The sequence below is a fragment of the Oenanthe melanoleuca genome, chromosome 1A (genome assembly GCF_029582105.1).
Source record: "Oenanthe melanoleuca isolate GR-GAL-2019-014 chromosome 1A, OMel1.0, whole genome shotgun sequence".
Classification (NCBI taxonomy): domain Eukaryota; kingdom Metazoa; phylum Chordata; class Aves; order Passeriformes; family Muscicapidae; genus Oenanthe; species Oenanthe melanoleuca.
Window position 1 is genome coordinate 58,371,724 of NC_079334.1, and position 21,602 is coordinate 58,393,325.

Sequence of the window (21,602 nt, forward strand, 5' to 3'; positions counted from 1 at the left end):
CTCAAGGAACTGTATATATGGTGTGCATTTCTTTGTGAGAGATGCTTTGGAACTAGAGATGTTTCTCCTAACAATTTGAATATGAAGACAGAGCCTAATTCAGACTTTGCTTCTGTGTAGCTCTCTCTAGTGAGCATAAATAGGGATGTGTTTTTAAGGGATGTTTTGTGGAGGAGGCCAGTATTGGCTGATTACTGGTATTGTGGCAGCTTAATGTAGGTTCAGCTTTTACTGCTAACTCTGAGCAAAGTGAGGCTGAGGTGCTGAGCAGTGGTTGCCATAGTGCTCCCAGTTATTCTGCTGCATGCTCAGGTGCCTGATGGGTGCATCATGTTGGAGTGCTGACAGAGTAAGCCCAGTGTATCTGGGACAGCTGTCTTTCAGCATCTAGGCAGCCAAGAGGCCAGTTAAAAATAGAAATGAAAAATAGTGTGTTTTCTTGGCCTTTTATTGCTGCCTTTACTTCCACTTATAAAGAAATTGTAGTTAATTTGTTTAACCAGTTTAATGAGGTTATGTTTTGGAATTAATTGTTTTCATCAACATTTTTTTCCTAAGGATATTGCTTTATCCTTGCTTGCAGACTTCTTGTTATTTTCTGCAGCATGGTCGTTTCAGTCTCTGACTGTGTGCTTCTTACTCTTTGTAGGTCTGAGCAGCCTCGTATAACCAAAGATGTAATTTGTTTTCATGCTGAGGACTTTTTGGAGGTAGTTCAGCGAATGCAGTTAGATTTGCATGAGCCTCCACTCTCACAGGTAAGCACACTAAGAACTTATGGTCAGTGTCCTCTGAGTACTAAGTCAGAATTTTCACCTTTCCCCCACCTTTTCCCTACAGTGTGTCCAGTGGGTTGATGATGCAAAACTTAATCAGCTGCGAAGGGAAGGCATTCGATATGCCAGAATCCAGTTATTCGATAATGACATTTATTTCATCCCGAGGAATGTTGTGCACCAGTTCAAAACAGTTTCTGCTGTGTGTAGTTTGGCTTGGCACATCCGGCTCAAGCTCTATCATTCAGAGGAAGAACTCTCTCAAAACACAAGTACTGTTGAAGCAGGGTCTTCTGCAGACCCCGAGTCTTCGACTGTTGGACTTCAGACTGACAGAATTTGTACCATGAGCAAAGATACCTCTGAAGACACCAAATTTCCAGATGCTCTGCAGACCAAGCATCTGCAGCAGGAATTTTTGCCGATAAAACATGAACCTCTTGCATCTCTCAGAGAAAAAGAAGAGCCCATGAATGTTGACCTTGCTGAAAAGACAGTGGCACCTAATGACGTCGGGGGACAGAATGTTCAGGCTAGGCTGGATCACGTTGAGTTGACATCACTAAAGTTGGAAATGGATTCTAAATTTGAACCCGGCAACAAGGACTTAAAAGGCAAGTTGTGCTCTGGAGGTCACGTACATCCAGATGATACAAGACAACCTAGCTTATCATATCCAAAATTGCATGGACAAAGAGAGGATGACTTTTTGTGCTAAATTTGTATATATGGTTTTAAATTCCTTTTTAAACTTAATGATGTAATAATGTAAAGATCATAAATTGTGAGGCAAGTTTGTGACTTGTCTTCGCATCTGTTACAGAAAATAGTTATGTAGCTTTGTAACATTCCTCAGTGCCTGTCCATAACTGTGAAGTATCAAAGCACTTAGGGCCAGATGCACTGTAAACACTGCAGGTTTAACATAAAGAAGTCTTTAAATAATTTTGAGTTGTAGGTTTTTAGAGTAGAGCTGACATTTAACATATATATTTTTTGTAAGATGAGCCAGAATTCTTTTTGACAATTCCAGGCTTTTCCATAGAGCTTATTTATACCAATTTTTTCATTTTAAATGTGTCAGCACTGTAGTGTAAATATCTTTTTTAAGAATCTTTTTAGTGTGATTTATACTGAAATGTGAGCCGCTTAATAAAGGTTCATAATAACAGATTGGTTTTATTTTTGGGTCTGCAAAAAATATTCAGTTCAACTGCCTCTCTTAGTGGTTATGTTTCTACCTGCCACTAATGCATAGGATGCCCTTACACCTTGAGGGTGAGGAGCTGTAGCAAACTGAGGTAGAGCTTGAGGCATCTTGGTAAATGCAGGTTAGTCAGAAGGCAGAATCAGTCAGTCCTCCCTTCACATGATTCTTTACAGGTGCTTGTTCCAGGCACTCCCCAAACTCCTGCTGTCAGATACTCATTGGAACAGGGAGACAAATGGTCTGTTTGGAGGGCAGTTGGACACACAGTGGGCTCCAGGAGCACTACCTGTACCTGCCTGCATCTCTCTAGATGAGCTGGTCCAAAGGAGCAAACTCCCTCCTGGGCTTTGCCCTGCTCAGGGCACAGTTCAGACAGTTCCATTTCACAAAACAAAACCCCACCCAACCAAAACCAACAAAATCACAAAATAAGCCAAAAAAGCAACCACTCCCTCAATTCTCTTATCTGACTGCAATTAAAAGATATATAAGGGGTTACTTACCAAGCTAAAAAGGCCTCAGCTTTGACAGTGACCTGTAATTCACAGAGACATACCTGGATTTGAATTGCTCCCTGTGCTGATAGTGCCAGGCAGTAAAGAGGCTTGCCAATATGTGTAATGGGAAGGTTCCACATGAGTCACAGTTTGGAAGCAAGAGGTGTTTCATTAAGAAAATAACAGCAGTGTCCAAGTTCACTGTTCTCTTTCCCCATCTATGGAACACTTGGATTTTTTTAAGTTCTGTTCTGAGGGAAAGAGAATTTCAAGGCTAGCTAGCATCTGATCTGGTAACTCTGTCATTTAACTTATTTGTTCTCTGTGTAGTGTACTCCTGTGTAATTCAGACACAGCTGAATGATACATCTCCCTTGGGTAGCTGCACACAGCAGACAACTGCCCTATAGCCTGTCCTTCAGCTAAATATGTAAAACTTCAGATCCAAGGCCTATATTTTCAAAGCCCTCTGTATCTCTGATTTTTGTTGGAATTTTTCTGTATAACGTATTTGAAAGTTGTACATCTTTAAGTACCCAGTTTTTAAACTTTGATGCGCTTAGTGGTCACTTTGGCTTCATTTGTAGCAATAGAACGTGATTTTCAGGCGATGTCCAGTTCAACTACCTGAGGTCTTTCGGTTGTAAATGTTCTTTTCCTTATAGGTTGTTAAAATTTAAAGTGTTGCTGCATAGTCACAGGTGGCACTAAAATCAGCTATTTATTAGGTGAGTGTCCTGATTGGTTTAATCCAAAATAGGTCTGTCAAGGAATCATTAATTAAATCAATATTTGAATTGCTAAACATTACTCCTTCAGAGCCATAATTATGTATTAGAGAAGCAATAGAAATGTGAGTCTCTTGGATGTGGCTAATACATCCTTAAGTCTTACTACTGTTTTCTTTAATGCTGGCTAAGAGATTACTACCAGTTTTTCAGCCTCAGGGATCTTGCTTTCCCCTTTGCCATGAGCAAATAATTAATGTGTGATGTGGTAAATTATTGCTCTAGTAGATTCTGACCTGAAAAAATTAATTTGTTCATGTAATAATTTGAGCCTTCCTTATAGCAGGAATGTGGTCTCGGCTCCCTTTATTGTTTTCTGGATTTTCTGGAAATAATGCTTCCACCTATAATCTCTGGCTTCATGAACATCCATATGTAGTGACTTGGCCTTCCATTCCTGTTCTCTGTGCTGCCCATGGGAGAACAGCAGCAGAGTAGAGCTGCACGTTGTAGTTTGCACCAAGCATGCAGCTTTCCAGATGGGATAGATGAGGGCTCCAGCTTTAGCAAAACCAATGTTGCCAGATGACTGCTTTTTAAAATAAAACCCACACAAAACAAACCCCTAAAACTATTTATTTGACTCAGAATAACAGTCTTACCAATGGTGCTGGTCATGCATATGCTGACCATTCATTCAGGTTCAAAGAATTTTTGGTAACTTGTCAGATTTTAGTGAAGTGTGGACATACAGCCCACAGGACAGCTGCCAGCTTTCTGCAGCATAGGCTCTGTCCAGACAGAAATAATAAATCTTTGAAAATGATTAGCAAATACAACTTTACACTTACGAGTAGAACTTTGTTTCCATTTGGAGACCTGCCCAGTGTGGCTGATGTGATCTTGAACTTCTGCTTAGGTGTCTTAGTCCTGAGATTTTGATTCTGAAGTGCTCACATGTTCAACCCATTTTTTTTCTTACCACTTTCAGAATTTTGAGATTTTTTTTTAAAGTGACAGGGTTTTTTTTCAGTTTCCATGTATTCTTTTAGTTTTTTGAGACAGACTAGATTCTCAGTTTAGGCAGAATTCCTCACAGACAGAATTAAATAAATTAAATATTGGGTTTATCAATGGCTACCAGACCTCCCTTTGCATTTACATCAGCAGTCTGGGCTGACTGGTTGACTTCTTACTTGCTTTTTAAAAAAATGGTGTCCTCTCCCCATGGTATGTTCCTTTTAATGAGGTTGTCATTTGAGAGAGGAGTACATTTTCTGAGAATTTCACCTCCCAAACTGTTCATTAATCTGACAAAGGCCTTGCTTCAGTCCTGTGCTATAGTCTTTACTCCTGCTGCATACAATTTCATCTTCATATTTTTGCTTCAGCAATAAATCTTTCATGTGTTCTGCTGTACTGAAATGAGTCCTTGCTTATTGGTTTTCCCCCTTCTCTGGATTTTGGTGATATATAAATCTTTGTTATTTTGGCTGAAATCTCCAGTGTTTTAGTTGTCTCTCTTGGCCCTTGTTCTTGTGCAGATTGGAAAGAGCTGCCTGAGGACATCGGGGCTGTTCCTATCTCCCTGCACGTGCAGTGGTGTTCCAGTTAATAACATGATGTGCAGAAAATTAGATGTTTTCCTTGATCCTGGTACATATTTTTGGGTAGCAAAGAATTGCATTGTTACAGTTGCTAAAAGAGCTTTCAAAGGGGGTAGCTACCTTTTTTCTTTTAATATTACTGGATATTTTGCATTTCACTGGCGACTGACTTGATGTGTTACATACAAGTGTTACTCAGTGTTGTGTCACCCCCAGCCCTCCAAATGCCTGAAAATTAACTCTGAAAGAACATTTTCATTACAGGTACTGCTGGCATGCAGATTTTCCCTTCCTTGTTACTATAGCGAATATTTCAATACTACTTTAAGTGAAATATTAATTCTATCTAGTATTAGAAATAAAGTATTATTTTAGAGGGTGATTTAATTATTCATCTGTGAAAGAATTCCTTGGTGATAAATAAAGTTGATTTTTAAGTGGATATACATGTGCACAGTAAATAAGTTGGGATTTCAAAAGATGTAGGAAATGGAAATCTGAAATAGTGGAATGCTGTGAAAGAGATCTGAAATTACAGATTTGGAAAATTGAGTAAGTCTTCCAAGAAACACAAGACTGGTATTTATTTGTCAAAATGACTGTTTTCTAATATCTGCATGTGAATAAGATGCTGAATTGACCAAAATAAATCCATGATTTTTCCTTGTTCATTTAATGAAGTCAAAATGAACTGTTGTGAGAAATACACTGCCATATGACTCTGCTAGGCTGAAAACTGTACTGATTGTGATCAAGAGATCAAGGAACTCCTCAAGCTTCTCAATGTCATTTTATTTATTTTCCTGTAGTGTTTAGGTGGGAGAGCCTTGTGTTTAGGCAGTGCAGCGCCTGTACCTTACCAGGATGTATCCAAGCTAGAAATGGAAAGGACAAATTTTCACTGCTTTGTGCTTTGCTGTGAATGACTGTCAAGAATGTTTGATTTGATTGAGTCACTGTGTTCAGCTGATTTTATTACTTTCTTAAACAGATGAAATGCACTTTAAAATTGTATAGAAGTTACTGATATTTTGTGCAGATCCCACTGAATTTGCAGCATATGTGGGAATATTTGGGGAACTGATTCCCATCAGTCACTCATTTCATTTTTCTTAAAAATGCAAGTTATTTTATGTTCTGTTCAGAAGCAGTGATTAATTTCACAATATTTAGGTTGCTGTTTCTGTTAGAATCATCAGGGATACTGCCATTTCAAATTTAGTGTATTATATTCTAACCACTGTTTTTCTCTGTGCTTTGATGCTGATATGATCTCTGCTTTGAAGCCGTGCTGTACTTGAGTGTCAGCTAAACATTGATCTTCCCTTGTTCTGGTCATGCTGATAGATGAGCCTACTGATGAGGGCGTTAGTCCTAAATAGTCCTTTAATATTTGGTGTACAGTTATCTGATACAAACATTGATTAAAACAGCAGTTTAAACTTCTATTTTTATCCAGTTTGATTTTTCAATAGCTATTTTGATACTATGTTTTATAATTTAATTTGCCATCCACTGGAATGACGGTGCCATGTTGGGTGCAGCTCAGGCCTGTGGTCTGTATACTTTTTATGGGAGCTTTTTTATCTGGTTGTGTTGAGATAAAGTGGGGCAGTTAGCAGAGAAAGCTGTTCCTGGTGTCTGGAGATGAAAATCTTGAAAATTAGACCTGTGTGTGGGAGACTGTGTAACATAAGGCTTCTAAATCTTTACCCTTAGCATGCAGGAGTAACACTCAGGTACTTGCCAGTGTAAACTGAAGCAATTAAGGCTTCTAGTTAATCACAGAGATGAAATTTTTAGACTAAAAACATCTTTAAGGCGGTGATTTTTTCATGAACTTGAGAAGGAACACTGAGATAAAAGTTAAGGCAGATGAACTAAGCTGACATTCTCCTTGCTTTCCTGTTTCTCGCTCTTTAGCTGTTGTTCTGCACTGTAGGAGCTTTTCTTACATTAGTCTGCATGGGATGTTGGTTTTGTTAGGAAAGGCAGATCAGAGTGAACAGCATCACTGAGTTGCAGATTTTCCTGTTCTTTATCCCACTTCAGTACAGGTCCAAGGAGAAAATCCAGAATTTATATTGAACAGTAGTCTAGTGGTCCAGCTACAGAGATGTCTTAGTTCTCAAAGCCTGATGCTTTTCAGCAGCAGGTTGATACCCAAGCCCATTCAGGTCTACGAGGCTCATATAGGAGATCGACTCCACCAAAACCTTCAAAAATAGTAAAGTTACAGTGAAAAATGTTCTTTTCACAACTCAGCATAGTTGTTTTTACTGCAATCTTAATTAAAAAGCATGATGTGTTACGTGATAATGCTATGTTTTCCATGCTAGTAAATTCAAACAACTTATTTCTGAGGATGTAGTTATTCAGGATCTTTATTACTGAAAAGCCATGATATTTTTTTCCCAAAATTATATTGATGTTGAAACCCTGAGTTTCTTGGAGTTTCATGATTTTCACTTTCAATTCCACTTTGTGTCACCCAACATTTTACACTGTGAAAATGTGAAAATTTTCATGAAGTTAAGCAAACATTTTGCTTCTCTACTATGATGCAGATGTGTCAAAAAGTAATACTGATAATGCATGTCTCAAACAGTTGTGTACCCTGTCCTATGCTACTTCTGGCTTTGATACTGCCCTCTGTGCCTGGCAGTGCATTTTTTGTGTGTGTCTGCACACATTGTCAGAACATTCAGGTTAAACTTTGTTATAGGTGGGAATGTACATGTCACGTAACTGCATTTTTCAAGTAGGAAAAGAACATAAAACTGTTCTTTTCTAAATAGTTTAGATATATTCTAAACTGTATGGATACTGTTCTAAAATGGTGACAAATCAAGAAAACCAGTATGAATTGGCAATTGAAATTTTAGTTTCATGGCCTTTCACACACGTGAATGAAGTATTTTCTGTAATCAGACAAAAGCAGATACTCCCTGAACTGCACGCTGAAGTGTTCAGACCTCAATAAATAATGGAAATTATGTGGAATATATCTCTACATGTCCAATATATATCATCTGTACAGAGAAATACTTCCAATTGGTTTCATCAAGCTTTTGAATTGCAGTTTAAAACAAAGCTCCTGAAGGCCAAGTTACCTCCTTTGCCCCCTCGCCCCCTCCCCCCACCCCAGCTGCTGCAGGGAGCTGAGACAACATCCTTGTGCTTTTGTATCACAAATCAGCATGAGCCATCTCCAGTTCAGCAGAGCTCTCCTTTTCCCTGCCACCTTCAGCAAATTTGCTTTTCACTTGTTTTATCCTGTTACTGAAGATCAGTTGGTCCGTTGGTAAATTCAGGAAAATGTGTCAGGAGCATTGGTTCCACTTCCATGCTGTGATCAGCACCTTTGAGAACAGCATAATTTTGAACAGATGTAGTTAATTCCTGTGGCATCTGGAAAGGTCATAGTGGGCTATAGTGTACTTTGTAACATAAATCCTTCTGAGTGAAGTTCTGAAAAAGCATAGAAGCAGCACTGTGTGCACAAAGATCTCAGCAGTCTTAAATATGATACAGTCATACCATCTCAGGTCAGTTAAATATGATTCAAAATTCTCAAAAGGGATATGCTCTTGTCCAAGTTTCCCTGGAAGGATAAGGAACTTGGGAAGTTGAGCACTTCCATCTGGCTGTGTGTGACTGCTGTATAACACCAGCAAGAGGCATCTGCTTCAGCTTCCCACATCATTTATTTCAAGGTTTATAAACCTTTAAAAAAAAAAAAAAAAAAAGCCAAAGCCAAACCAACAACCAGAACTGAAATTGCTGATCCTTTTTCTATTGAATTAGAGGCAACAATTAAAAGGAGATTTGTAAGGACTGTGTGTGATTCTAGTTAATTAGAGATGCCAAACTTTCAGATAATTGTTACATCTGTGGAAGAGAAGGGATTTATTATGGGGGCAGAGTCACCATTCACAGCCTATCTTGCTAATAATACACCAAGTTCCAATGAAGCCAGTTTTTATTCTTCCATCTTTTGTTTTATGTCATAACAATCAATTACCATCATCAGCTCGGCTGAGAAAAGCTGCTCTGCTCTCCTGAGCAGCCATGGGGGTGTTCTGGCCTCCTCAGAACAAGGGGGGTTGGAATTTTATTCTTCCAGAATCATCAGATGGTAGAGGACTATGGGTGTTATTTTATGCTTGGTCCCAAACCTACCACAGGTAAGTGTGTGTATGTGTGTGTGCAGATAAAATCATCTTGTCTGAGATGCTTGTTACACACTTGTATCACTGCTTGTTAAGTGGGTTATGAAAGTTTACCTGAATTGGAGGTAGAGCTTTAGATACTCTTCTTCACAAATTTTCAAAGCAGCCATACCAAATGCACGAGGTCTGAGCTGCCTGCCATGGCGTGCCATTCCATTCCAGGCATGGGCTCAGGCCCAGGTTCCCGTCTGCAGAACAGCCCCAAGTGGGACGTGCAGATGGAGGCTGTTCTCTCCACCCCACACACAGCACCCTCGCTCTCACAGCTCCTGCAGCCAGCAGGTCTCAGAGCATGTTCTGAGATTCATGTACTCCCCCTCCCACAGCTCATCCTAGTCACAAGTGCCAATTTTACTTGAAAAATCACTCAAAACTGAAGGAGGTCAGTTCACCAAAGGAACCTCACGTGACTGGGCAAAAAGTCTCAAACACAGAGCAAGATCCTGCCATTAAGTATTTTTCTGAAGTGCATAGTGCATAGATACGCCTCCTAAAAACAACTATTCCTGCCAGGCACTCCCCATAAATTACCTGATGCTCAATCCTGGGGCTAGGTACATGGGTTTGCTTAGTAAAACCTGATGTATTGTTACAATAAAAATAAAGGGTTTACAAATATTTTACTTTTTTTAAACAACAGTTAAATTTTTTTGTCTTTGTCTTCTCCTGACTTCTCCTTTAGCAAGGTAGGACAACCAACCACTCTGAAATAAATATGATTTAAATTCATTTTACAGGTTATTTGTTACCTGTTAAGATTTGTTGCCTTTGAATGGAATGTGTTATTTTCTTAGATAAAGGTCTTTCAGCAGTCTCCCACAATATGGTTCCTCTGTATTTTTACCCACATCTGTGTGATGAAACAGCAAGAGTAAATCCAAACACTTCAGGAAGACTTCTTTTCCGCAGACAAGTACAGTTCAAAATGTACATAATTAAAATTTTATTAGTGAGACGCTTTGGTCTAGGAATGTCCTGTTACCCTAGGCTGTTTTTCATTCACTTGACATTCTTCTGACTCTAGGAGCTGTAAATGGATCAGTACTTTCAGCATGCATGTTAATAATGTCCCAGATAACCGCTACATTTGAATTTGTTGTTACTGTATCTCCTGAAAGAGCACTTCAGTCCACAAAATAACACTTGCAGTTCCAGGACTTCCCTGAAGTCCTATTCACTTGTTATCTGAAAAAGGTGATTTCCTCGCATCTGAGTTTGACAGTGCTCCATGAAGCCAAGGCTCCACCAACAAAAAATTCATATCCTCAGGTATTAAAAACTGTCTTATTCAAGTACCACTTTGGGCAGGTACAAATGCAGTAGTGAACTTGCCCTGTATTTTCAGTCTCTAGCAACACTGGTGATTTCTCACTTGGAAAGGAATCACCATTGTCTCCCTCTTCTCTGGATCTTGGGACTGCTGGCATAACTCAGCTACCAACTGGGTTCCCTAAAGTTCACATACTGGTAATGGGCTGTTTCAGCAGCTTACAAAACAGTGCTTAGTTTTAATCTGGTAATAGAATCTCACTGTCCAAAAAAAAAAAAAAAAAAAAAAAAAAGAGTTGTATTACTTTATTCCTTTCCTTGCTCTTATGTGGCTGCTGCCACTTGCTACTGATTTTTAGAGCAAATTTAGCTCCTTATGGAAATTACTGTCAACTGGTTATTTCTTGACTTACAGCGTAAGTAGCAGAAAATGTTAGTCCTCTTTCCTAGGATTACTTAATGTGCTGAATGCTCTGAGTAGAACATTTGTGGTTTCTTTGACAAGTTCTTCTACCTGCAGGTGAAGAACCTATATCTTATTCCATGTAACAAATAACAGTAATCATATTAGAACAGCTTATGTTGAACAAATACTTTTATTTACAAGCGCATATGTGAGTTTTAAAATAAAAAAATTAAACAAGTCTACTTTCAGTCTTCAGCCTGCTTTAGCTTAAGTCTCCAGCTTGCCTCATTTGGCTTTCTAGTTTGAAGATCAAATTTGTGGCAAAATGGTAATAATCTGGTAATTTGGTGCCAATCTTGGCACTGGAAACCACCTGGCATAGCTTAGTCTCTTCGTACATAGAAGATATTATATCCAAGTTCAACCATGCCCCCAATCAGCAAGGCCCAGAGCGGGATGAAGACGTAGGCCAGTTTCATGGTGGTGAATCGCTGCAGCTTCGCACACAGGGCGAGGCAGAAGGCCAGTTTCAGCAGCATTGCAATCAGGTACCAGACTTTCTTCTTCATGTTCTGGGAGCCGTTGCGAGGGTCAAAGCCAGACTTGCACCTCCCAGCCATTTTTACAATTAACATAACTAGAAGAATTGTATCAAATATCCACACTGGAATAAAAATGAGGAACCAGTTCCACGGTGCTTTCTCATCCAACTTCAGCACCAGCATGATCAGGAAGAGCAACGTAAAAAGCCATGTCAGCAGCACTCTTTGCGCCAGGGACATTCTCATTTAAACAGCTTTGAGAGGAAGTCCTTCGCTGTCAGCAACCACCTAACAAAACAAAAGGGGGAGGGAAGGCATCAAAACTTGGCACTACACCATGAGGCTTATTCCATAAAGGAGACCAATTCCTCACTCTTGCTTTCCCACTCCTCACCCACATACTGCTTCCTAGCACTTTCATAACTACCATGATCAGCTGAAGAGTGTTTGTTCCAGTCCACCATTCCCTTGGAGTGCCTTAAGTCAGCTGTGTGACTGCCTTAATCTAAATTTGTTCTGTGAAACAAACTGTACTTTAATCCTAAACAAGCTGTCAGACCTACTTAGGGATTTTTGAATGCTATGAATATGTTTATATCCATTTTCCATCCGTACTGATGCACTCATAGCTAGCACTTGAAAACAAAACCTAACAATGCTTTCTGTGTAACAAAATAACCACAGTAAAATGTGAACCAGCATAAAGGAGCACAGAAACGCTCAGAGAGATCCTGCAGTTTGCAGAGCTGCAGCTGAAGTGACCTGGGCTCAAACTGAGCCAGTGAGCACTGCCCAGCTTTCTGTCAGCCAGCAATCTTGAAATTACTAAAAACTACAGATGTTTTCTTTTTGGCAGGTATCTAAAGTATTTAGACACTGGCTGACAGGTTTATTGGCTGGGTAGGATATTTAAATTTCTCTGTAGTTATGATGAAAGAAAAACAAGACAAATGCATCTGCCACTACAGTCATGAAAGTTAAGTTTTTATATTCCTAACTGGAAAGTTTTTACCTCTGTATCTGCCAAAAGCCTTTCACTACAACTGTAAAAAACGGAAGTGTGAAGGACTGTGGTCTTCCTCTAGATTTCATGCTACAAAATTAATTATTACCAGTGAAATGGTGCTGAAATAGGTATTTTAATTATTTAAAAAAATTAGTTAAAATTTTTAATAATTTCCTTCAGAACACTAATAGTCTTTCACCTGACACGAGAAAATGAGCTTTGCTTTGTTCCAGACTACAAAAACATTAGAATTACTGAAAGTGAGATGTTGTGCTCTGAAGCATCGAATCCTCACCACCAGATGCTGAGGGAAGGACAACAGCTGCTTCCCCTCTGTGCCCTCCATGCCCAGAAGCTGCTGCTGCTTCCTCTGTGTTTTTACCAATGCACACATCACCTGATTATAGCTGCTGAACTCAGCCTACAAGCAGAAATCTACTGCCACCCTTTTCTTTTTAACTGGGATAGTTTTTTGCAAGATTATTTGAAATTGAACAAATTCTGTGCTCAGATAAGATTTACTACTGGAAGCAGGGAAGTAAAAGTTGCTGTCTCAACTGGTTATGAGATGACCTGCTACCTTGCAGTGAGGAGATAACAATTTTGTACATCACTAAAATCATCCTACAGTTTAAATCTGCATCTTTTGACAGACAGTTCAACATTTTGTTCTATTTTGTACTATTTTGTTCAGTCTGGGTTTGAAGTTTGGATGGATTTGATTTAGTGGATAGCAGTAGGATTTCTTGTAAGGAAAAGATCCAGTTTTGCCTAAAATAATCTAAATTGGATTTGCAGTTAGCACATCCCCTTTTTTGCTTTGGGGCTGACACTCGTCCGAAGCAGTCCAGTTCCCTGAGCGGAACTAGAAAAAAAGAGAAAGTTTAAAGTAGGATTTTGTAGTTTTGCTTTTCAAAGTCTCAGTTCTGCTCAGATTACCAAAGGGTCTGGTGAAAGCCAGTTCCTGACAGGGTGGAACCAAGACCCCCTCCCTTCTTTTCCTTAGGGTAGAAGTGATGCTCAAAAGCAGAACTCAAGAGTTTAGGGGACAAAAAAATTGGAGGAGGTTTAGATAGCATTGTTTTGCTCTTGTTACAGAAACAAACCTAAACCAGCTGACAGGGGTTACAGAACAATTACTATGTCTGGCCTAAAACATTTACAGTATTTTGAAAATGGTTCCGATATTCTCAAGTGCAAGTCTGAGGCTAAAGTGAAGAGTCATGGTCTGAAATGAAGTTTCAACATTCTATTCATGAGGATGTTTTTCAAAACCAGTTCTAGAAATCAATGCTACAAACACTACAAGAAGGAGACTCTCTTATTAGCAAACTGGAGAAAGCAGAAACCAAACAGAAACAGACTGGAAACTTGGGTCTGAAAGGAAAAAGAAACTCAACACTCTTAGAAGTATCAGGTTATCAGATACTCAAAGAAGGTGCTATCACCTGTCTCTGGAGGAAACACAAAGCTACTGAAGATGTATTACATGGGGCTACTCAATTTGAAGGTTGTTCACTTGAAAATACTTTCAGTTTGCTAAGAACCACTTTGCAATAACTGGAAAAAACTGACAGAAAATTCAGCAGGGAAAGAAGTGCTGCTGCCAGTCTCTGACCTAATAGATATTACTGCCAGATTGGGCAAGACTGCAAGGCTCCAGTCAGTTTTAGAGGTGTTTTTAGATGAAAACTCAAGAAAACCCAAGTGTACCTTTGAGATCTCAAAGTGCAAGTAAAGAAAGCTACCAGATTTTGAAGGCTGTGAGCTGGATATAGAGCTGACATAACAATGAAGGGTTTGATTACATGGAGCATCATCCCAGGATGAAAGGTGATGGGCAGATTTTTTCTTAGAGCCCAGCTATCCCAACAAGATGGGTGACACTGGGAAAAGGATGCAGCTGTGCTACAGGTCCAAACTGGCTCTTCAGTGAGAACGCTGATGGGATGTCAGAGTGTGAAAATAAAAAAGCTCTTGACTCCTATTATAGGACCGACATAATTAGGGAATGAAAATTTTCAGTGAGGAGAAACTATCCAAGGAGCATCACTGACCTTGGTGGGATGATCTGCGTAACGAGGATATTATCATAGCTAATTCTGCCCTGTTTAGAAGAAAAAAATAAAGAGGAGGGCAATTTACACTTGACATTCAGCTCAGCAGTAATGATAACATGAACATATACATTTAGATTTAAACCTTGAACATCGCCTAAAAAAGTCCTGAAATTCTTATTACGGTGAAACCATATTAAACAGAACCCCAGTTCGATTAAATACCGTTTTAGAGCCTATTCCGATCGTATGGGTAATTTAACACTTCGAAAGAAATACTGCGGTAGGCCCCGGTAAAAACCCCCGTTAAACACGGCTTTGGATTCACAAACTCGGCCCATCCCTCGGCCTCACGCCAGGCCCCGCTTGCTCGGCCGTGCCAGAGGTCCCCGAGGCGGAAGCCCCCCTCGCTGCCCGTCACCTACCGCAGATCCCGGCGCATTCCCCGGTCCGCGGGGCCCGCGCTCAGCTGAGGGGGCGCCGGGCCCTCCCCTGCCGCTCCGCCTCAGGGAACCGCCCGCCTCCCTCCCCCGCCCCGTGCCTGCTATTGGCCGGCGGGGACGCGCGTCCTGCTGCCCTCCATTGTCATTGGGCGCCAGCCACGTCGCTCAAGTTAATCCCGCCTCCCTGCCCTCAGCCGTCGGTGACGCCCCTCGAGCTCGGGTGGCTCCTCCCGGCGGGCGGCGGGGTCCGCCTGGAGCCCCGCCCCCGCCGCCAATTGGTGGAGGCGCTGTCTGTCACAGCGGCCTCGCCGCTGCCCCGCCTGTCCGTCAAGCGTAGCCCCGCCTCCCCCGCGCTCTCGTAGGGCGCTAATGCCGCCAGTCACAGCTCGGCCCCGCCCCAGCGGCGGGAGGGGCCGCCGTTGGCTGCCGGCCCCCGCGGGCCCCGCCCCCGGCCCGGCGGCGCGCGCGGGTGGCGCGCTGTTGCTGCCGCCGCTGCCGCCTGGACGCGCGCGCCGCTCCCCCCCGCCCGCTTCCCCCGCCAGCTGTTGCCTCGCGCGCGCCTTCCCGCCGCCGCCGCCTCGCGCTCCCGCCGCCGTTGCGTGCGGCGCGCGCTGCCCCGCGGCACCGGCCAACGGTGAGATGGCGGCGGGGGGGGCTCCGGCACCGGGGGCGTCCCGGCCGCGCCGGGGCAGCGGCGGGGGGAGAACCGCGGCGCCGAGTTCTGGGGAGGGGGCCGGCCGGGGCGCGGGAGGGGGGCCGGGACGAGGCGGCGGCGCTCCGTCGGTGCAGGGGGACAGCGCGGCGGAGGCGCGGGGCGCGCATCCCCGGCGGGGCTGCCGCGGCTCCCCCGGCGGGGCGGCGGGAGCGGGGCTGCTGCCGCCCCCCGCCTCCTCCCGGGGAGTCCCGGCCGGGGCAAGGGCGGCCGGCCCGCGGCCTCCGCGGCGCCGCGGTTCCCTCCGGCGGGAGCCGGCGCCGCCGGCGCGGGGGGTCCGAGCGCGGCTCCGGGCGGCCCCTGCCCGCGGCGCCGCGGACCCGCGGCGGGTCAGCCGGGCAGCGGGCGCGCCGTCCCGGAGCCGTCGGTGCCGGGCTGCCGCGTCCTCCGGCGTCGGTGCGGGCGGCAGAGGTGCAGGTACGGTCCGGGGCCCTTGCCGTGCTGGGGCTCCGCTGTGAGGCACCTTCTCCGCTGAGCTGCTTGAACGTGCCGTGAGCTGCCTCCGTGCCTGTGTCAGGTGATAGAACGTGTTTTCTGCTTCCCTTTAAAGGTCCTGAATTTCAGCATCTTCATGTTCGTCTCTGACCTTGTCTCTTGTATTCTTGTGTTTTACATTTGTTCATGTCTTTTTCTTTACCCGTTTGTTTTTTTTTTTTTTCCCTTTTTCACCCTAAAACAGTGGTAATCTGACTACGGCTTATCCTTGATTTTCCGTTTGGGAATCAAAATATTAGGGAACTTCTGGTCCCTCAAAATTTATGCCGTCACATTCATTTTCTTGGTGTTTTATTTGTTGTCTTTTCTGTGAGAAACAAAGGAGCTGGGGAAAATTTATCCCACAGTACCAGAACTGTCAGGGTTACTTTTACTTCTGTTTCTCATGCCTAGCCTTTGAGTGGGTGTTACCCAGGTGTATCAGATTCAGTGAAACTTGGTGTCCATAGTGTCGAGCTCTGTGCCTGGTACTTTGCCTTTTATTGCTTTTGCAGGTTACTGGTCTCTTGAAAAGTAATGCTGCTGAGTCTTGCGTTTTGTTCCAAATTTGCCAGTGTCTTATCCATCTGTCATATAATTAACTGGAAAAAGTAATTAATTGGAAAACCTGACTTGTTGAAAGTACTTTAATTAATGTTCTGAAATTCTTTGTGATGAAATGTTCCTACAGAAAATACAGCCTGTCTTACAGTTTGGATACACGTGTTTTCTAATAGGAATGAGACTACATACAGTGTGTCATCAGTAATTTGTCTGCTTGTATCTTCCTGTTGATGATGTTAAACAGATGGTGTATCTGTTTTATCAGGGAGAAGTGCATCACTTGAAATAACCTGTTAATCCTAGTAAGTGAATCCTAATATCTTCAGCTGTACTTGGATTGGTCAGTAAGCAGCAGAAGGATGTATTTCTGTTACATACATTAGTGCTTGGCATCAGACTTTGTTTCCCTGAGGTTAAGAGGCTAAAAGTGTTCTGTGAATAAATCTCTGGGTTATAAATAGCTGTATGTGTTTGGCTATTTTTGTAACTCTGAAGTTTTGGTGATCTTCTTTGTTTTACCTCTTTGCTTGTGACTCCCTGGAAAGGATGATCCTTTTCTCAGAAGTCTTATTTGTGTTCCACTAAGGTGTTCATGAATGTATGTGCACACATCACCTTGATGGACTCCATTGTATGGTATTTGCAAGCAGCTTTCATTTCTGAAGGTGAAGGTTGAGAGCAATGCTTGGAACTTGTGTATTTTAGATCCCAATCCATGTTTGAAGTGGAATGTTTGTGCAGTTAAATGTTCTGTTGCTATGTTTTACTGCCAATGCATGGGGTTTTTTTTCTGGATATAAATATTACAAAGGATAAAACATGAGCCTGAGTCACCAGAAGAAGAATTCGGAAACCTAGTTGGTTTAATTCAATGTTTGTACTATAATTTTTTCCTCTTGTGTTGTGTGGAATGTGACATACAAATAAGTTGTCAGTAATTGGTGGGAACTCCATGGAGCATTTCAAGTATTCTGCTAGTATTGGATTTCTCCCAAAGCAGAGTTAGTTCAGCTCGTCTCAAAAAGTTGATCCCAGCTGTATCCATAGCTGCTGGGCATTGGTGTGAATTCTGGGAGAAGTCAAAGTCCTGTAGGTTTTGAAACAGGAAACAGTATTGATGTATGTTACAGGGGGGACATAGGTGTGTTAAAGAATTCCAATCAACCTCATTGGGGCAGTTGACCAGGCAGTGAGGGGTGGAGTTGAACAATGCTGTTCCTGTCACAGCTGGCAGGGGTCACTGGAAAGCAGTGGACTTCATTTCTTTCCTAATTCTCCAAAGTTACATATACTATCCTCCTTGCCTTTTCTATGTATCTATCTTTACTTATTTTTAGTAGAAATATTGTTGAAGAATTTTTTTTTTTTCTTTTCTCAAGACCCCTGTGAGTGAGAATGATAACAGTCAAAGACTGGATTTTCAGTCAAGGTTTGGATTTTCCTTTGTGAGGAAGTTCTTTTCATAAAAAATCAGTGTTGTTTATAGATTCATCATCAGACAGTTTATGTGGAATTTTAGTGAGACTTATTAAGGGCACAAAGTTTGTACAATTGCTTTCTTTGTCTGTCTTCTCCCATTTGAATCATTTCTTACTGAGATGATGAACTGAAGTTAATGGCAACTGAAAGACATTAACTACCTACACTGTGGCAAATTTTTATAAAACTTTTGACAGGTAGTGACCCAAATTAATATTCCTACCCAAAAAAGGCAGTCATAATTGAGTCCCTCCCTTCTCCAAGAAGTGAACAACTGTTGGGCAGTCTGTGTGCTAAGCTCTGAGCCACCAGTAGTAGTCTACTTCAACTGGCCCAGCCAAACATTTGGGATGGTTTTTATGATGGGTGAGGGGCAGGAAAAATATTATGGGTGGGGTGGAACAGGACAATAGGGAGCTGTGGGACAATGGTGAAAGCAGGCAGACTTAATTGCTTCTGCCCACAGAGCAAGATAGGCCTGTTTTTTCTCTAATGTTTTTTTGTTTTATGAAGGAAATAAAACAGAACTCTTGGGGTACCTGTCAGAGGTACTGCTGCATCTGACTCTGGACAATTGACCACCACTTACTCAAAGATATGTGGTGGTATGGAAAGTAACAGACTTTTAAAGCTTTAAATGTCATGTTTTCTGCCTTGAGTTTACTGTGCTGTTATTCATAAAGGTCCTTCCTGGTGGGTGCAGAGGAAATGGTTAACTATTTGAAGAAATTATATTTGAATTTTTAAGGAGAGCCTGAAGGGCTTAATAAATTGCCATAGGGGACAAAAGAGTTAATAGTAATTAGAGCGATCATGTATTGCTGTGTAATGTTTGGGTATGCTCTATTTGTAATCATAGAATAGTTTAGGAAAGGGTTATTGGAAGTCATCAGTCTAGTCCAACAGCAGCTCAAAGCAGCTTCAGAGGTAGAGCAAACACATACATATAGAGAGAGAGCCATTGATAGATAGTGTTGTCAGGAAATTTGGAGATACAGTTTGTGTTTGTGGTGGATTTTTTAAATTTTATTTTAGCTGAAGGGCAGGATATCAGGGAGTTCTTAGGACTAAAGAGCCTAGATGGCTTTCTGGAATGAGTCCAAGCATTGGACTCTTATTTGCAAATAATTTTTGTTTCTGTTCTTAAAAAATAAAATACAACTGCAGAGTGGGAGAGGAAATTAAAGCAATATTACATCAAATGTGAAATCGTGCAAGTCTTGCATTTTGGAAGTTGGCCAGCGCCAGATGCTTTCGGGGTTTAGGTGGCTGGCAGATGCTGGCTTGGCAGCTAAACACTCTTGGTGTTGATCTGTAAGGGACAGTTTGTTCTGTCTGTGGCTCATACTTTCCTTGGTATTGGCTTCTGGCCGTTGTGGGGTCAGGTTCAGGGGAGTGTTCGGATGGCCAAATACAGCCCAGTGATGCTTTCTTGCATCCTGGGTTATGAAGCTTGAGATTCCCTCAGCTGTGTGTATATTTTTTTCCCTTATTATTATTATTGTGTGTTTAAATAGCTGCTTTCTCTTTGAATGGGAGTAAAATCTTGGCTTCAGTGACTTCCTGTGGCAGTGAGTTTAACGGTCTGTGTGTTGTAATATAATATTTCTCTGTTAAAAATTTGGCTTTGCTATCCTCTCAGCTTAGTTAATAAATGAATTTGCCTGTATTATTGGGAAGCTGTTGTTTTCTTGACTTTATTTACTGTTTTTCTCTTGAAGTCTCAATTTATTATAATGCCTTATTTTTCTGTTCATGGTTTCCTGTTTCAACAGGAGAGTCAAATGATTGGTAATTTATAGCCCTACTTAGAATCCCTCCCCCAATATTTTAATATTCTTCTCCCAATAAAGTAGGTGTATTTCAAGCCAGATTTCACAGCTGATCAACAGAGCTGTACTGCAGTGTTTTCCTTGTCGATCCCCTTTTATTCAGGTCTCCCTGCTCTTCTGCCTGAATTATATTGGATGGAAGAGGTCCCTGAGCTGCCAAAGTTCCTTTCTGGGTTTGAGGTTCTTAAGGCTTTGAGTGGTGTTCATATAGTTCACTCCCCCCTACCTTTCCTTACAGGTAACATTGACATGGTTGATAGTGAATTCTGTTTATTTTGCCTTTTCATTGTTAAAGTTCATACATATTCTTAAGCTTTGCTAGTTTAAGATTACCATCTAGAAATATTACTGCTTCAGGTTTTCTTTTCTCCTTTGCAGTATAAAAGATAAATATAGTGAGCACTGCTGAACCTTTTTACAGAAGCTTAAAATTTGGAATAATAGGACAGGGTTCAGTTCACTCTATTTCAGAACCTAATTTAGGCAGTACTTGATAAAAACTGTAGTCTACTGGTCCAAATAGGAGGAGGAGAGGGGAAATAGCCCTAATTAATCGAGATTACTGGTTAATGGTGCTTGAGAAGGCTTATGTGGAGACATCCAGTGTTCAGTGTGCTGCTGTTGCTCAGGTATTGCAGGGTCTGGAGCTGTGCAGAGGGAAATTGTGTGAGAGCTGCTCGTGGGCTCAGCAGTGCATCAGACCCTGGGAGCTGTGTCCTGTGCCATGGGTTCTGGGGCTGGAAGCTGTGACTAAGGACACTGTACTGTGGTGAGACTGGTTTAGAGTGGTTAAAACCCTTGTGGAGCCTTACAGGGCCATCCTGACCTTTGCCATCAGTTGTGTGGATATGTCTTTAGGAAGAGATTGCTTCTGCTTAAAGTTCCCTCTTTGGAGTTCTGGGAGGCAGTAGGAATGTGGGGCATCTCTGTTTGTAAGCTACCCTTACCTGTCAGGGCCAAATGAGCAATGACCTGGTGTCTGTATTGATCTTTCTAGTGAAAGTCTGATGGTTGGAATGCTTGCCTGGAATTTGCCATTTCTGGATGCTCTCATCCTTTTACAAGGTAGTCACCAACACATGTATGCTGGAGGCCCTGAATGTCTGCCTCTGTTACTACAGTGTGCTAAGGTATGTGAAAGCTAGTGAAACATAAAGACATCAGACTAGGAAAATGTAATCTGCTTGGTTTCAGGATTAGGATGGTTCTGCATGACGAGAAAGAACGGGGATTTGTGTGCACTTTGCCTTGAGCTGGCACTGAATTATGGAAGAGCTGCAGGCCAGTGGTCTGTGATCCAGAGAGCTTCTGGGCACTGCTATCAGGTGATCAATAGCTTGCTCTATGCAGACTGGATGCTGTTGTTTATCTTCATTATCCAATTAGCTGCTGATTGCAGTGAAGAATGTTGATTCCAGATTTTGTTCAGTGTTTTGGCTGATTTTGGTCTGTAGCAGTGTTTGCTTTTCATAGACAACAGATTATTTGGCAGTCTTTGACATTTTTCCAAAGGTTCTTTGAAAGTCCACATATGTTCTATCACTTGCTCTTGTTTATCAGTTGTTTGACATGTCCAGAAATACTGATAGACTGAGACATGATCTTCCTGTGTAGAAACTGCTGATTAGACCCTATCAGATAGTCTTTAGGGTATAATGGTGTTCCATTTTTAATGATTGTTTTGAGGACCTTGCCAGATACACATGTAAGGCTTGTTACTCTGCAATTCCTTGCTTGGATCACTCCAGAGACTTTTTTTTTTTTTTTT

The 21,602-nt window shown here is 42.0% G+C and overlaps 3 protein-coding genes across 5 annotated transcripts in view; 2 read left to right on the plus strand and 1 right to left on the minus strand.

Moving 5' to 3' along the window:
• The window catches only part of RSBN1L (round spermatid basic protein 1 like), a 47,461-nt gene extending 41,197 nt beyond the window's left edge, over nucleotides 1–6,264 (plus strand). For both annotated transcript variants that reach the window (XM_056507444.1, XM_056507451.1), the window contains 2 exons: nucleotides 650–758; nucleotides 841–6,264. In XM_056507444.1, coding sequence (XP_056363419.1) covers nucleotides 650–758; nucleotides 841–1,494 — 763 coding nt within the window. In that variant the 3' untranslated portion in view covers nucleotides 1,495–6,264. The remainder of the gene's footprint in view (nucleotides 1–649; nucleotides 759–840) is intronic.
• A 4,632-nt stretch (nucleotides 6,265–10,896) lies between these two features.
• On the minus strand, nucleotides 10,897–14,860 carry TMEM60 (transmembrane protein 60). Of its 2 annotated transcripts, XM_056482191.1 has the most exons (3): nucleotides 14,756–14,838; nucleotides 14,331–14,380; nucleotides 10,897–11,555 (listed from the first exon to the last, which is right to left on the minus strand). In XM_056482191.1, exon 3 carries the CDS (start codon nucleotides 11,511–11,513, stop codon nucleotides 11,109–11,111), a length of 405 nt encoding a protein of 134 aa, XP_056338166.1. In that variant the 5' UTR covers nucleotides 11,514–11,555; nucleotides 14,331–14,380; nucleotides 14,756–14,838; the 3' UTR covers nucleotides 10,897–11,108. The 2 variants fall into 2 exon arrangements, with proteins under 2 accessions (XP_056338166.1, XP_056338167.1); XM_056482192.1 differs by lacking the exon at nucleotides 14,331–14,380 and having other exon boundaries at nucleotides 14,756–14,860.
• Nucleotides 14,861–15,231: 371 nt separating this feature from the next.
• Nucleotides 15,232–21,602, plus strand: part of PHTF2 (putative homeodomain transcription factor 2) — a 64,192-nt gene continuing 57,821 nt past the window's right edge. The window contains exon 1 of the mRNA XM_056516282.1: nucleotides 15,232–15,407. The gene's annotated coding sequence lies outside the window, so the exon portion shown is untranslated. The remainder of the gene's footprint in view (nucleotides 15,408–21,602) is intronic.

What these genes read in the sequence shown, in the direction of transcription:
- TMEM60 (XM_056482192.1), bottom strand. Translation starts at nt 11,513, where the DNA reads ATGAGAATGTCCCTGGCGCAAAGAGTGCTGCTGACATGGCTTTTTACG.